This window comes from Tursiops truncatus, chromosome 12, assembly GCF_011762595.2.
Source record: "Tursiops truncatus isolate mTurTru1 chromosome 12, mTurTru1.mat.Y, whole genome shotgun sequence".
Classification (NCBI taxonomy): domain Eukaryota; kingdom Metazoa; phylum Chordata; class Mammalia; order Artiodactyla; family Delphinidae; genus Tursiops; species Tursiops truncatus.
The window spans coordinates 77,867,079-77,884,393 of record NC_047045.1 but is presented as its reverse complement, the minus strand read 5'-3'; the positions used below and the strand labels follow the sequence as shown (position 1 = coordinate 77,884,393).

General features: G+C 41.4%; 1 protein-coding gene across 1 annotated transcript in view; it reads left to right on the top strand.

Moving 5' to 3' along the window:
* NOX3 (NADPH oxidase 3) overlaps positions 1-17,315 on the top strand; it is a 61,584-nt gene that overhangs the window by 30,654 nt on the left and 13,615 nt on the right. The window contains exons 10-11 of the mRNA XM_073789315.1: positions 1,968-2,130; positions 13,318-13,464. Of these exons, the coding sequence (XP_073645416.1) occupies positions 1,968-2,130; positions 13,318-13,464 (310 nt within the window). The remainder of the gene's footprint in view (positions 1-1,967; positions 2,131-13,317; positions 13,465-17,315) is intronic.

The window sequence follows — 17,315 nt, the reverse complement described above, 5'->3', positions numbered from 1 at the left end:
GCTAGATCAACTAGTTTAAGGGTTGAGAGGCAGGAAAGGGAAAACACCTGGTTTGTTTCTCAGGCAGGCAAAAGGCATGAGTTGTCGGAAGACAGATCCCAGTGAGACATGAGGAAAACCTGTCTAATACTTAGCCCTCCCTGCCCCTCTATGGAACAAGGGGCCCTACAATTTCACGTGGGAAAGTGATTAGTGATCAGGGATGTGAAAGGAGGGAATCTCTGTATGAACTAGGAGGTAGGACTCAATATTTCCTCCTGCTGCTTCCAGCTTAGGTTCTCAATTTTAATTATGTAGAAATTTGTTTATTATGCACTTCTATGAATTATATGACACAATTCTTCTTTGGGTTTAATTGTTACCGTTTAAAATCAGTGTCAAATAAATCCCAAATACAACTAATTATAAAAACAATTAACAATAAGACACTTTAATCGTGGACCGTTTCATATTTATTCTCTTTCTCTCAATTCCCCTTATCTAATTATTTATAAAAGAATCTACCGTGGGCTGAGATACTAACCCTTTCTGATTAATGACCTTTTATTTTTATTCTTCTATTTCCATATATCAATATGTAATAAAGCCTTATTAATTAAGATAACTTGAGGAGAGTTAATTTGAATTGTTAGGAGGTCTGGCATATGGAATATTTTAAAATAAGCCCAATTGAACTTTCATGAACACATAGTAAGCCCAAAAGGGGCAACCTCGGGTGCCTTCAACAGACACTCCTTAGGGAATGGTTATGAATAACTTAGAAGCTTCTTAATTAGCATATCTTTGTTCATATGTAAATGTGTGCTTTTGGAATAGTTGAGGTTATTTAATACATTCCGTTGACTGAAATATTTTAAACATTCCCTTTACAGTTTATTCAATAAATTGTTATTGAACAGCTCCATGTAAGGTGCTGGGATACAGTGGTGGGCAAAGACAGACATGGTCCCTACCTCTGCAGACCTGAGAGTCTAGTGACCAAACAGACACAAATTAAGTCATGCACACACACACACACACCACCCAAAACAACTACAAAGTTACAACTGTGATAAGGACTACAGAGGAGAGATGCATGGTGTTATAAATTATCTAAGAGGGGATTTAACCTAGTCTAAGAAATCCATGAAGACTTCCCCAGAGAAATGATAATTGGGATGAGACCTAATGGAAGGGTAACTATGAACCAAATAAGAAGATAGGAGAGAACTTGGGGCAGAGCATTCCAAGTGACTAGTTGGATTATCATGTGCAAAGGCCCCTTAGCCAAAGAGGGTCCTGTGTACGTTAAGAAACAAAAGAAAAGCCAGTGTGGAGAACTGGCCATGAGAGATGGAGCAGAATCCGGGGTCAGTCCATTTAGGACCAAGTTAAAGACAGTTGCACTTATTCAATGAATATGCATTATCCTTATAAAGAAAAATTTGCTAAGCAAAGACGAAACATCAGTGCCACCCCTGTCCTAATTATCACAGATTTTTGAGTTCGCATAATCTAAAATAATGAGTTTTAGAAATTCCACACAACTGACAAATTATTCCAAAATTATGTTTATTCCAAATGAATGGCTTCCATTAGACTAAAATTATATAAACATATGAAGAGGTGGGAACGGGGAGAATCATATTAGCAAAAGGACACGTAAGCCTTCTAAGCCACCTTGATGATTCTGTTTTTTCCCTCTGAGGGCAGATGGGAAAAGAAAGGAAAAGAAAAGGCATCTTCTACCAATCCTCATGATGCTTGAAGGCAAAACAAACTCTTAAGAACTGTAAAAAAGAGCTGTGCCATAAGGCCGGCCACCACAGCCCTGCACTACGTGTGTCCCAATAGGGCATTCTCAAGCACAGAGCCAACTTCCCTGCACACATTTGCTAACACATCCTATACAAAGCACTCGTTTAGGATGGCTTTGTTTTCAAGAGCGGAATGTTCTGAATGTCAAACGACACACTTTGTGATTGCAGGCTGGCGGTGGACGGGCCGTTCGGAGCCGCACTGACAGATGTGTTTCACTATCCAGTGAGCATGTGCATTGCCACGGGAATAGGGGTCACTCCCTTTGCCGCTCTTCTGAAATCTATCTGGTACCAATGCTGTGAGTCACAAACCCAGTGGAAGCTGAGCAAGGTATGGAAAATATCATCAGCTTACCCTTCCATGAATCCAAAGGTTCAACATCCTTCTATCTATCATCTGCCGATTCCTGGGGAGGGTTTTAATTAACTATGAGGGATAAACTCAAGGATCCTTAACCATACTTATGTTCTTAAAAATCTCCATTCAGTATTACATTTATGAGAAGGGTTATGTCTAATCTTGTTAAAGATGACAAGACATAAATTTTATTGCTTCGTTGCCATTACAGGACATGTAATTGCTCATGTCAGTAAAATATGGACAGGCTGCAAATGGCTATGTGACTGCGCTGCAGTGAGTACTATTAACAGGCAGCCTTAGACTCGAGCTTGATACTGTGGTTGCAAGTGTACTATTCAATATCTTCATCTCATGGACTCGGGGTCTTAACTGAGAAGCAAAAATGCCACAGTTGGGATTCATTTGTCTGCTTGCCTGGTGTTGCCATCCAGCTCCAAATCTCCTTTTTGTCATTTCTTGTATGTTCTCTGACTAGCTGCCTCCATGGTTCCCTTGCTCCCTTTGTGCATCCCGTGTTTTAACCCTCTTAGGATCAGCAACAGACACTAGAGCAGCAGGAGAAAGGGAGCCATGCTAACACTAAATGGTGTCAACTCAGGAGGGCCAAGGACATCGGGCAAACTTGGTTCTGGTCCTGGTTCTGCCGCTTCTCTGACTGACACTTTGGCTGCAGTTTCCTCGTCTATCCCAGGAAGATGCTTGATTAAGTCAGCATGTCTATGGGACGTTAGTCATATGAGAAGGTCCACTAAAGAGAATTGTGTAGTGAAATGATTTCAGAAATGCTGTCACAGATCCCCCTTTAGAAGATTCACATCTTCTATTGGCCTGTTAAATAAATTCTGCAGAAAAGAAACTCATTCAGTTTCATTTCACCCACCCTTCCCAAGCATATTTAGCCATGGAAACTTTCTTCATCTATCATTCTTTAAGAAATGGCACTTTGCGAAGCACTGGGGCAAGGCCAGAAGGGAAGATCTCTACAGGTGGGGCTTTCTCAACCAAGAAATTAGAGTAAAATTAGCTATCATTTCATGAGTTTCCAAGTGACAGGCGCTTGACATATGTTTTTTCATTTTATTTTTATAATCTTCCCAACAACCTTAGAAAGTAGATAGCACAAGCTCTGTTCTCCAAATAAGGCCTCTGAAGCTTTAGAGACACTAAAGTCACTTTCTTGGAAATACACTGTTAATGAAGGACAAAATCAGGGTTCGAACTCAGGTGCATTTGGCTCTCTGGTTTGACATAACCAACACATGGTAGACATGGCTTCCACCTACTGTATTGTAGGAAGATTGTGGGATTCCTGGTCAAAGAATCTACCTCAGCCTGATTCCACCCTCACTAGACGCATCACCCTGAGTGCATCAGATCACCTCTCGGAGCTAGGTTTCCTGATATACACGATGGAGAAATAAGAGTCCATATCCATCAGGGAGTTTTAATACCAAATAAGACAAATAAATAATGTAGAAACATTACTGTATAAATGTGTATAAGATATATTAAGTGTGTATAAGATTATAATTAAATTAATTATATCTGCCAAAGATATAAATTACTAGTACTAATACTAATAGCCTAGATTAATCAATCATTGACTACCTAGAAGGCAGGGAGTTAGGCATTTTACACATACTATCTCACATCATCTTTACTTACCACTTGCCCATTTTACAGATGAGAAAACTGAAGCTGGATCACAAAGCTAATAGGAATGATAGAATCATATCATTGAATTGTTATAATACCTCTTTCAGATAAGTAGTATCCTCAGACTACCAGTGAGGAAACAGAAGCACAGAGAGCTGATAAATATCAGAATGAGAGTTTGAACCCGGGTTCTTCTTAAGCTAAATCCCATCTTCTTTCCTTTATACCACAATAAGATTAACCAAGTGTTTTAGTCTGTTCGGGCTGCTATAGCAAAATACCATAGATGGGGTGGTATACCATACATACAACAGAAATGTATTTCTCCTACAGTTCTGGAGCCTGGGAAGTCCAAGATCAATGCACCAGCATCAGACTTGGTGTCTGATGAGAGCCCACTTCCTGGTTTATGGACGGTCATCTTCTAGCTCTAACTTTCCACTGCAAAAGAGGGCAAGTTTTTTGGACACTGATGGGCACTAATCCAATTCAAGAGGGCTCCACCCTTATGACCTAATCACCTCCCAAACTCCCCACCTCCAAATACCATCACACTGGGGACTAGATTTCAACATATGAATTTGGGGCGGGGGCACAAACATTCAGTCCAGGGCACAAAGCAAGCAAAACAGACACTGTTTCATACATTTGGACTCCACTGCAAAGCTTTGTTATGGTTTATGTTGATTTCCCCATCTCTGTAAACTCTTTCCTCTTGCCGTCTACCAAGTGAGACCCACTTATAGCAGCGGCTCATTGCTTCCTTGTTCTCACTGTACAAAAGGTCACATTATGCTTCACATGGAGATGGTGATGGAATTGTGTGTCTCACTTTCATTCACTTATTCACTCAATGAGTATTTATGCAGCACCTACTATGTGCCAAGCCCCACTCATACTGGCTGAAAAGCCTATCACTCTCCTCTCACCAGACTCACAATACCTGACCCTTCTCTCAACATCCATTACCCCTGTGCTGTTCTCCTTTTATATCATTTATCCTTCTTTTTTATTTTAACGTTCACAAAGTACTTTATTTCCCTTAACAGATTCTGAGCTCCTTAAGCGTGGCTTTTCTCGATATCTCCATTATTAGAGAGATATATATTTATATATGCACACACACTATAAATTTTGAATAAATCAATGAGTGAATAAATGTCCACTTGGCCAAAAGAATTAACAAATGGCTTCTGCACAATTTTCTGTAAAATTCTAGGTTACTAAGATTAATTTTTTTTATTTAAACAAAAGGCTATTAGTTCAGCAACTTTATAATTAAAATAATACATTCCAATTATTTTATCACAAATAGGAAAATTCTTCTAAGAATCCACAAAATCTTAAAGTCCATATTGGAACCCACAGAATATTAATACCACCTTCTCTCTCACCATTTCAGTGTTATTCCCGGGCTGTTTATGGGCTTTCTCAAAGCTGTTTCAGTGGGAGGGCTAAGGATTTACCACAAAAGTATAAAACAGGGGCTTTGATCTCTAGTCCAAAAAACAGAGATCATAGAATTGGAAATAAAACACACTGTTTTAATGACTTATAAAAATTGGGGGTAATATTGAGACAACCCTCAACTGAAAATAAAGGCAGGAGTTATAGTATATGGGAGAAAAGAAGCTAAAAGCATGAAATCACAAAATTGAAGGGGCTTGACCTTCCAGTTTTGCATAGGACAATACTTACAGTGGGAAGTGATTGGTCCAAAGTCCCTAACTGGCTAGCCACTGATTCAGGACAGGAGCCTGTGTTTCTGGTTTCAAAGCTCTTTTATGAAAGAAGTGAGGTTTCACACTACAGAAAGTTCAGGCTGAAAATCACACTTGACATCCACTTCCTCAGAATCTGCATGCTTGAGAAAAAGCTTAGGAAATTTCTGTTTTAAAGCAATTCTGTGTTTATTTGAGTACAGCTAACATTAGGCTTATGTAACTAATATTTGTCAGGGCCGCCCACATGCTTTTGAGATATAAATACTACTCCTTCCACTAAACTGTCAGCATCTCTATAATTTTTTAAGTGCGGGAGAGCAAAGCAGTACATTCTTATCTAACAGCATCTTCACAATTATAGATCTGGGCTATAGTTTTCAGAGTGTTCTTTTCTGCAACAAGGAAAGGGGAAAAAACAGCATAGAGGTTCAGAGCTGGAATTTTAAGTTTAAACAGTTAACTGCAATTGGTTCGGATTTTCTCCCTCTTGTGTAAAAGTTGGCATAAAGGCAGTCGTTTTTACGAACAAGGCTTATACTGCAAGTCTAGAGTAAAAAATTTGCACCAAAGTTTTCTTAGTTGTGACCATTGCAAACTACATCTCTTCCTCCTTCTCCTCTGCCACATTATTCTAGAACACTTCTAAGTAAAATGCAAAAAGATATCCAATAGGACTCCTGCATCTTCTTTGGGGTCATATGTAGCACTTTCTGTTTGAAGCTAGCGTTTTTCAAATTTTTTCTAGCTATGTGTTATTACTAAAGATCGTGGTGAGGAGCGGCAGAGGAAGAGAGAGAAGTGGTTAGGAGGACACTTCCCAAGAAGGCAAAATAACAATAAATATAATGATGCCCTGCTGTGAAGAAAATGGGAAAAAGTTGTAATATATTAAAGGGATATTTCCAACCCAAGAGTAAGAGCCACACTTCACTTAGTTGGAGGCAAATGAGAACACAGTGCTCTTTGGGGATGAAGGAAGGGGGTGTGAGCGGCTGGGACATCCCTGTGATACAGTATGGAGGAAGCCGAGGGTTAAAATGCCCCTTGGGGATGAATGTCCCCCCAGCTCCTGCCTAACGGAGATGATTAATTCTACATCACACTCAATTTGTGAAAAGAGCTCTTGAAAAAAGTTAGGACAGTTTGCTTGTGCAAACTGTCAAAATGATGAATGGAAATAGGTGTGTACAAACCAGGGGTGGGGAGGGGGCAGATTGCTGACATAAATGTATTGGCCTCCATATTTTAGTTCCCTAATATCACAGCCGTGCAGTCAGAACCGAGAGGACGGCCAACTGGATGATTTGGTTCATTTTCTTAACTGCATATGTAATCTTCAGATGATAATAAAATAGATTCTAGAAAAACTGAGCTAACCTAATTTCTTCATAAATGGTCTTCCTTCATCAGCTCAATAATACGTAACCGTGATAATGAGTATTTATAGTGTGTCCCGCGCAAAATGGCCTTTGGGTTCTTAACCTAATATAATAAACAGATAATTCAAATAAAAAGACAGCATGGGCCAGTGGGAACAAGGCAAAGAGGCCAAGAAAGGCAAAAATCCATACTCTCCTTAAATATATTAATAAAACAAAGGAGGACCTGCTCTCTTTTCTAATGAATGAAAAATGCATTTAATTTAATCTGTTTTGAGGAATTATTTACTTTCACTTTCCCTCACCCTGCTGCTCTGGCTACTCCTGGAACTGATCATCTCTGGTAGCCGCTGAGAGTGTCCTGATAAATTGAACCAGGGAACATGAGGCCAGCTTGCATCTCCAGGAGACTCACGTGCTTCTCACCTTTCACTAGGCAGCCTCAAAAGACTCCAGTCCCCCAGGAGGTCTCCCCATTGCCCTGTGGGGAAGTGACCAGTATTAATATTTTTAATATCTTGGTTTATTAACCACACAAGCCGTACATGACTACAGGGTCCTTGTAAAAGAGTCAAATAAAATACTCAGTCAAAAATCTCAATCAGAACAGACTTGTGGTTGCTGGGGGTGGGGTGGGGGGCGGTGGCGAGGGATGGACTGGGAGTTTGGGGTTGGTAGATGCAAACTATTACATTTGGAATGGATAAACAAGGTCCTACTGTAGAGCACAGGGAACTATATTCAATATCCTGAGATAAACCATAATGGAAAAGAATCTGAAAAAGAATGTATATATATGTATGTACAACTGAGTGACTTTGCTGTACAGCAGAAATGAGCACAACTTTGTAAATCAACTATACTTCAATTAAAAAAAAAAAAAAGAATGTGTAAGCATGGCATTACAGAGAGCAAAGTGCACTGTTCTGGGGACCCTTGCAATGAAAGACATCAAGACTTCATTTAGCTGTGTTTTTTTTTAAACCTCATTTCTGTTTAGAAATAAATTGATTTAGCAGTTTGAAAAAAAAAACTCCCTTTATTCACCTCCCTTCCCAAATTAACCACTGCCACCACTTGGCCCTCCAGGGTTCTCACCTGAAACGGTTGAGCACATCTTATTCCATTCCTTTCCTGCACTTTTGTGTACACATACGCACCTACACACATATGCAAGGTGTTATTTTATTTTTACATAAATAGGGATGTGGGGATGAGGAAGGAGGGAGAGAAAGAAAGGTGTGCAATTTGTGTTTTTGTTTTTCATTCTAACATGGCCTGGCGCTCCTTCAAGTGTCACTGCCTATTTATTGACTTTATTTTATTTAGCGCCTTCAGTGAATTCTGTAGTATGACTATCTCACAATTGATTTTATCATTCTATTATTAATGAACATTCCAGTTGTCCAACAACTATAATTTGAGCAAACTGAGGCACAATAAACTTTAGGCCCCAGTCAAAGGGCAAAGCAGCAGCATAGCCATGAAATAGTTAACATTAAGGATAATGGCTTTAAACAATAGTCTTAAGGACTAAAAGTGATTGACAAAGGCTGGTCTTAGTATTACAATGGATAATGGGAAAAATAGTTTTATAATTTTATTTCTTTAAAACCAGATGTGGAAGCCATGTTAGTGAAGCTTCTCAAAACTAGTTGCTTCAAAAACTGTTTGCTATTGTCTTCACCCACGATGACCTTGGTAAGAGCAACCACAAAATAAAAACCAGGACAATAATAGTTACCATTTATTGAGGAGGTATTATGTTTTCTAAATATCAGTCTCTATCTTTTCAAAGAGAAAAGTTCTCTTTTTAGAAAATATTCATGATTCCCTCCATGGAAAGTCACCATCACCCTCCCTGATTGAAGCTTCTATCAGTTCTGTTACATTGTATAGGGAGCGTGGAATCTTAGCTCAGGCTACTATAACAAAATACCAAGGCTGAGTGGCTTAAAACAACAAACACTTCTCATAGATCTGGAGGCTGGAAGTCTGAAATCAGGGTGCCAGGATGATTGTGTTCTGGAGAGGACTCTTCCTGACTTGCAGATGGCTACCTTCTTGCTGTGTCTTCACATGACGAGAGAGGGAGCTCTGGTCTCTTCCTCTTCCTATAAGGGCACTAATCCCATCATGGGGGCCCACCCTCATGACCTCATCTAAATCTAACCATCTCTTAAAGGCCCCATTTCCAAATCATCACATTGGCGGTTAAGATTTCAACACACAAATTTAGGGGGGATGCATTCATACCATAACAGTGGGGAACATAGGATGCTGCCCAGGAGGAGGCAAGGTCACAGTGCAATCCCACCGGCCTCCTAGAGGGAGCTGTTGTTCAAGGTCAAGGTCAACCCTGGCACCCAACATGGATCTTAGAGTACCTTTCACTAGTGAATGGGTTCCTCTCAGAACTACATCTTTATGACCAATGCTGAGGTTTCGAGACTGGTGCTAGAGGTTTTGGTTTCACCTCCTGTCAATAACCACCATCTCTATAGTTCAGGAGTGACGGTGGACACAGACCCCCAAGTAAGGCAAGTGTCCCTCTTTGCTGTCTAATATAAACATGTGGCATTCATTCTGTAAGCTCCTCCAGATGACAGTGAGGTAGTAGCAATATCTCAGCTAACATCTCAGAGCACTTACTGCATCTTTAGACTTTGAGCTAAATGCTTCCATGAAACCTATCCTTTCATCTTCAAAATAATCTCATGGATTATTGTTCTGTGTTTTTGTTTTTGTTCTGGGTTTTTTTTGCCACTTCAATGTGTGATAATCTAGACTCAAATTATAGAACTTGCTCCCAGTTACACAGCTTGAAGGTGGTGAAGCCAGGAGACTAGGACAGGTTGCAGGACTCCATGCTCACAATGGTTAACTACTATGTTATATTACACCTTCAACCTGCACCCTCATGTGCAATTTCCTTCCTTAGAAAGGAAAAAGCCCCTTGGGTGCTCTCAGCGATAGATAGATAGATAGATAGATAGGTAATTTTTGTCCCCATTCCACCCTCAGGAAATTGATTTTGGGTCTAAAGAAATGCAGGTCCCCTGCTGTGTTTGTGGGTACCTATCCAGGCCATGGCACGGGAATGTCTGATGGAAGAGTCTGGTGCTCTGGTAGTAAAATAGATAAGTAGCTTTTCTTATTTCATTTCCTGGAATTGTTTATCCAAAAATAGCATGGGGACATTTCCTACTGGGCCCAGATGACCTGGTCCACACTCTCTTAAAGAGAAGCCCAGGCTGTGGGAAAGGTGGGGATGAGCTGGAGCTGAGACCCAGGCCCCCCCCCCCCAAGATTGGCTCTGGCTGAGTTTATCTCGTGGTTCGTGCTAGGAACGATGTGGCAGCGAAGGCCTGTGATAGGCCACATGCATACAGAACTCCCTAACCCCATAACAACGTCCTGGAGCGGTGCCCTGCAACATCTGGGGATCCATCAGATCTACAAAAATGTGTGGGCTGAGTCCTGTAAAAGAAAACTTCATTACTACAGAAGTTCAGAACTTTCATCATTTTACTGAGGATGACTTTCTGTGTAACAAAACCTTTTAAAGTTACCTGAGGTATTTTAGGCCTCTGTTATCTACTATAGATTTCTGAAAGCCATGCTTTATACAGGTTACCGATTTTAGGGTGGTTTTATTTTTGGAGACTGAGGCGGGGCAAGAGTTGGGAAGCACAGATCACAGACGTGTAGCCTATTGTTTGGGACGTTTGTTCTACCATTGACCAGACCCTTCCTACTGGAGGAAACACAGAGGTGGGGAGCCTCTGTCCCTTCACAGTGAGCGTCCCTCACTATTAGAAAGATGAAAGGGAGTCAAAGTAAATGTGCTTTTTCCTCTCTTCAAAGTCCATTTTCTTCTCTTTCTGCCCGAGGCACTTCACCGGAGCCCATTCAGTGCCCCTCCATTGCCTCTTGCACCAAAGCTGCCCAGTGTCACCTGTGAGTCAGTTACAGAGGGAAAAACACATAAAGCCATTACAAGGAAGCAGAACGTATAAAAGGCTTGGCGAACCCTCAGAACACTGACACACAGCTAAGCCACAGGAAAGTAAGGACAGGAATGATTTCTGTTTGAAAGAATAAGGGTCAGTAAGTGGAGGAAAGCTAAGATGTGACTGTTTTTCAAGTAAGGGTGATTGGGACTGGATTTGAAATTGACATGTTAAAAAAAAACGATTTTTTGGTTTGTTGTTTCAGATGAATGTATTTTTAGCATGTTTCTTAAAGAGTGAAAATAATAGAAAATAAGTCAATGTTGTTTGTTCTATACCAAATGCACCGTTAATATTCTTAGATCAAACAAGCTACTAGGGGCAGGAACGAGGGGAGGAGCATAGGTGAGAAAGGCATTAAATTCAGTTAGTTGGTTTTGATTTCCATAGGGAGCAAAGCGAGTTAAAGGCAGGGCTGAGGTTTTGCAAGAGTAATTTAAATGAGGCACTATACAAGGTGGAAAGAAAGAGGATAGCAGTACTCATCACCTACACAGCATAGAAAATCAGCCTCTGGCCTCCATTCTTCCTTCCTTCCCCTCCCCCTCCCCGATTCACCGCCCAGTCTATAAAAATGCTGCCAGAATGGTCGGGCCCAGGATCCTTCCTCAGATGACGTCATTCCCCTGCTGGGCACCCTGCAGTGTCTCCCCACCTCACTCAGAGTAAAAGTCAGGATGGCCTCACAGCCCCCGTCTGCACCTCTCCGCCTTCCCCTCAGACCTCACCTCTCGCTGCCCACCCCCCACCCCACACTCCCCTCCACCAGCTCCTGGCTCCCCTCTGACAGCTCCCACCCCGGGCCTCTCCCCTAACCATTCAACTCTCTCCACGTCTTGGCTTCAATGTCCTCTTTCCTTGTCCATTTGACTTAATATTGCAGGACTTTCCAGCCTGCCTTTTTTTTTTTTTTTTCAGCGTACCAATCACCCTCTGACATAGTCTATATTTTAGTTGTTAATTTATCATCTTTCTTCTCCCTCTAAAATGCAGACACCATGAAGACAGGGAATTTTTGTCTCCTTTGTTTGCTCTTCGAGCTCCAGAGCTGAAAACAGTCTTGACATGGAGTGAGGATTCAGAATGTTCAGTACATTCAATTCAATTCTTTGAATCAACAAGGATGAACACGATTGTCAGGAGGGCCCCACTGACTCAGTTTTACAGCTGAGAAGAAGCTCCTTTTGGGGTAGGGGAGCTAAAATACCTGGGGATTATTAGTAGTCCTGAGATTAATATTCCAAGAACCCTTCCAAGCAGCAACTGTCCAACAAATATGTAGGCTCTAAGCTTTTGTTCTTCTTGAGTATTAATTTCATAAATTCCTGCACAAACCTGGAGAGAATAGGCAAGATACTTAGCCTGGAAACACGTTCTGTGATTTCTTTTTCCTCATGAATATGATCTGTTAATTAAATCTCGCCTGTAAATTTCATTATATGATGATGGTGAGCTTGCAGCCTGGCGGGGGAGGGGAGGATGAGAACACTGGCTATTGGAGACGATATTTCCTGGTGGAGATCAAGGCCGGCCCCCTCCTCTATCCTGTTAATCAGCATCTCTTTTGGGAGGGGGTGCAGGAAAGAGCAGTGGGCAGTAGGGGGTAGGAGTGTGAGAAAAAGAGGAGAATTAATAGACCTATCTCCCGTGGTTTCTTCTAGATACAATTATCTGAAACTCAAAGCACAAAATCTAAGCCTTTATTTTAGCAAACCCAAACTACTTCTCATCACATGCCATTTGCTAAACACAGAGAGTTTAAAAAAAAAAAAAAAAGAAAAGAAAAAAAGAAATGTTCCTCAGTGTAATTTCATTATAGCAGTTGACACACAACCTCTGCCACCACCCACCAGCTTCCTTGGACACTGATATGTCTGGCTGATGGGAAACTTCTGGCCTGTGTGGCTTGATTCTGCAATCTCCACCCCCCGGAGGGCATGGCTGGTGAAGTGGATTAGTGAACAAGCCTTTGGGTCTCTGGAGAAGGTTCAAATCCAGAGCTTAGGTCATAAGTGAAGATGAGGGGCGTTGGTCTAACAGTTTATCCCCCTTTGGGAAGAGTGAAAGGCACAGCTAGTTATGATTATTAACCTCATTCAGAAGAAGCACAGCCAGGAATGGGGTAAATTGATCCTCATCCAGTGAAACTGGCAACAGCCCACAGGCTCCTGACTCTGAATTCATTCTGGGCCTTTTCAAACACAATGTGAATTTTTTCAAAAGAAATCACAGTGTGACTATTTGTTCGCTGGCAGAGGGAAGCGTGTTATTTTGCAGAAGTGCCCATTTGGGCTCAAATAATTTAGTGGAGATAAAGTAGTCTGCGATTATCAGCACATTATGAAAAGAGGGACAGATCTGTTTTCTTGCCTTCTCTCTTAACAGGTGTACTTCTACTGGATCTGCCGAGATCCAGGAGCCTTTGAGTGGTTTGCCGATCTCTTACTCTCGCTGGAAACAAGGATGAGTGAGCAAGGGAAAACTCACTTCCTGAGTTATCATATATTTCTTACTGGCTGGGATGAAAATCAGGTATAGATAAGACTTTGAGAATGAGCAATACTATCTAACTTGTGTCATGATAGAGCAAAGAGAAGAGGAATAATTTCAATAATGAGCTACACGGTTATCTAGCAGCATGAAAGTATTGTTTTTATGTTCTTTAAAAGAAAAAGAGAATAAAATAAAACCAGATTAGAAAGAGCTATTCAATTGTAGCAATAAAAGCTACAGTTGGGCTTCCCTGGTGGCGCAGTGGTTGAGAGTCCGCCTGCCGATGCAGGGGACACGGGGTCGTGCCCCGGTATGGGAAGATCCCACATGCCGCGGAGCGGCTGGGCCCGTGAGCCATGGCCGCTGAGCCTGCGCGTCTGGAGCCTGTGCTCCGCAACGGGACAGGCCACAGCAGTGAGAGGCCTGCGTACCGCAAAAAAAAAAAAAAAAAAAAAGCTACAGTTAATTTGCTGAGGAATAGAAAAGAAGATTGGAAAAAGAGGTTGGTTAAAGGGAGAAAACCCCAAGTTTGGAAATCCAAGAGAAATTATGTCATTAAAAGTTGCATTTGGGGCTTCCCTGGTGGCGCAGTGGTTGAGAATCCGCCTGCCAATGCAGCGGACACGTGTTTGAGCCCTGGTCCAGGAAGATCCCACATGCCACGGAGCAATTAAGTCCGTGTGTCACAGCTACTGAGCCTGTGCTCTAGAGCCTGTGAGCCACAACTACTGAGCTTGTGTGCCACAGCTACTGAGTCCGCATGCCTAGAGCCCGTGCTCTGCAACAAGAGAAGCCACCACAATGAGAAGCCCGCACACTGCAATGAAGAGTAGCCCCCGCTCACTGCAACTGAGAAAGCCCACACCCTGCAACGAAAACCCAATGCAGCCAAAAATAAAAAATAAATAAAATAAATAAATTTTTTTTAAAAGCTGCATTTGAAATTTAGTAACATCAAGCAAACATTATGGATTGGCTATATTGTCTCGTTGAGCTCCGAATTGGTTCTAATTCTATGTTTTGAGCTGTTCAGAGTTAAACAGGAAAAGCTGACAGGTGTTGACGTTCAGCATTTTGTATTGTAAACCATGTGAGTTCCTACAGAAAATAATTATTATGAATACATGATTTATCTAGAGATTTATTTTTCTTAAGGCATTCTTAGAAATTGTGTGCACGTATGTTTATTCACCTAAGATCAAAATGATCTGTTGGGACAGGTGTTCTGCTGTGTCCATTAATATGTATTAATGACATATTAAGGTTGAGTTTACCAAAAATAATGCATATCAAAATATTGCACTATGGTACTATTTCAGTGTTGATAGTATTGAATGATAACTATTACATTTCCAATCTTTTTTAACTCCTCAAATATGGAAGCTAACAATGAAGTGATTACTCGGTTATGACATTTATGTCCTAATCAGCACTTCTGTGACAGCTACTATAGATATTTAAGGAAAGTGTGTTTGAACCAGAGATTTGCATTAGTTACTAAATTTACAAATGAATGCACTCCTGAGAGCCTCTCTCTCTCTCTCTCTCTCTCTCTCTCTCACACACACACACATACACACACACACACACACACACACACACACACACACAAATTGGCCCTATAGAACATCACTGTAATTTGACTCTGTGCTTCTGCAAATGAATAAGACTTGCTTGAAATTCAGTAGCTAAACAATTTTTTAGGGTCTTATTTGCAGTTGGCCTTACATATTTATTCCTCTGGGATACTCTGAAATAGAGGTTTCCTGGGAATTAGGCTTGAAACATCTTCATGAATTAAATAGTGTTAATTATATTTTCCAAACAAATACTTTTTTCATATTCAATGGGATTTTTGACTAATGATCCACTTGGTGAAGTACAAACAAGCCTTTGTCTTCTGCTTTCTGGTCCTGTGCTGGCTCTTCTGCTTCTAAAGTGAATCGATCCTGAGTGTCCACTTAAGCAACCCCAGTCACTTGGAAGTTGCAAGACCGAGGCTCTGTTTGATTTTGTGACAACACAGCTCTACCCCATCCCATCCCTGCCACTTCCAAAAGTACGCTGTTAAGAGATAGTTTTCTTCTGAATACGAGCAAATTAAAATAGACATGTTCTTAAATTTTTGCCATGACATGTTGGAAATTCTTGAGATGCTTAAATTTCAGGACAAAATAATTGGTACATGCTGTCAGTCAGGAATCAAGAGGCTGTTTTAGAAACAGCCAATTGCTAAACTGAATTCAACAACCTCAAAGTGGCAGAATGACAAGAACAGAAGGGACAGATGGAAAAGGGCAAATTATTATTATTATGAAGGGCAAATCAACAGGGTTTGGAGAATTAATTGAACACTGGGCTGAGAAATATGGAGCAAACATAATTCCAAATGTTTGAACATCAGTGATTGGTAGCTGGAAGGTACCATGGGCGGAAGTGGGAAAAACTCTTTTTTCTACTGAATAATGCCCAAACTTCTTAGCAGATATTTCCAGGCCCCTCCTGACCTGACGGCAAAACCCACTTGTTCTATAGAATTCCCATCATTTTCCCCTGGCACCAGAGCCACCAAACAATACATGTTCTCCAATCACACCAAGGACTTTCTTAATTCCGTCTCCCCTCATCCTGTTTCCTTTCCCTGACATGTCACTCAGTGCCCTCTGTCCCACCTGCTGCACTACTGCATGGAATCATCCTTTCAAGACCAGTCCCCACTAAGGCCTTGCCCAGTTCTCTTAGTCAAAATTACTTGGGGCTTCACCAGAGTAACATGCTTCCTTCTCCAGAGCACTTCGCTTCTGTCTCTGGTAAAGAAGGGTGGTGGTCTGAATCAGGGCATAGAAATTGTGCACATGGTCTGCCTCTCCCTCCAATGACCAGTGCCTCACAGAGCAGAGACCTTCTGTCTGTCTTCTTTGTACCATTCGATTCATAGCACTCTGCCTACCTATGGAAATCACTTAACAGTTGTACGTGGAAGTAACTTGAAGTCACAAATTATTTGGAAAGTGAGATGATTCATTTTTAGCTATGATGGTCAATTTGAAGGAACAGAAAGAATTCTACATAAAAATATGTTTGGGGAGTTTGAGATGCAGAATTCTACTCAAGCAGGAAGAGGAAGGCTTGGGAGAGAAAGTTTGAATTCATCTTTGTGGATTATGCTAATTGGATTGTGAAAATGGAAGCTCTTTGGGGAGTAGTGGTCTGAAAGAGATGCAGAGAGCTGAGCTAGAGACTGAGAAGGCAGCTACATATCAAGACAGGAGAATATGATAAGAAAATAACAACTACTGTTTCTTTCTTGAATCAGAGAGAAATAGAAGAACTAGGATTTTGTAATGCAAATAGAATCAAGAAGAAGCAATGTTCAACCACATGGTGGAGAAGCCAAGGAAAATAAGGCCTGAGTTGGTCATTAGATTTGGCACTTAGTCAAAAGGGAGTCAACTGTCTCTGCCTTCTTATTCTGCCCACTGCTGGAACCAGCTTCCTCTAGAGCACCAATCCATCCTACTGTTAAGCAAAAGCCTGTGGAGATGCAACACTGCCATTCTAATCCGGAGGCCGATACAACTCTGACCCTGAGTTCCAGTTCTGATAATGCGGCTTCCGCCAGTTTTCAAGGCTCTGTCCTCAACTACCACCTCCGTTCTTATCCCTGAACTCTTGTCTCATATTTCGTGCTTTGAAAAACTTGCCTAAGAAGGGGGTCCTGCCCCACTCTTGCCAGTTTTCCCTCTCTTGCCTGGAGTCCTCTTCCCAAATTCAGTTCCTGTAGTAGCCCTGCTACCTAGGCTCAGACTTGCCTGGTGCCAACTTCCTGCAGCCTGGATATCTGAGACTCCACCAAAGTCTGCCACCGTCTACTGCCTGTTAGGGTGCAG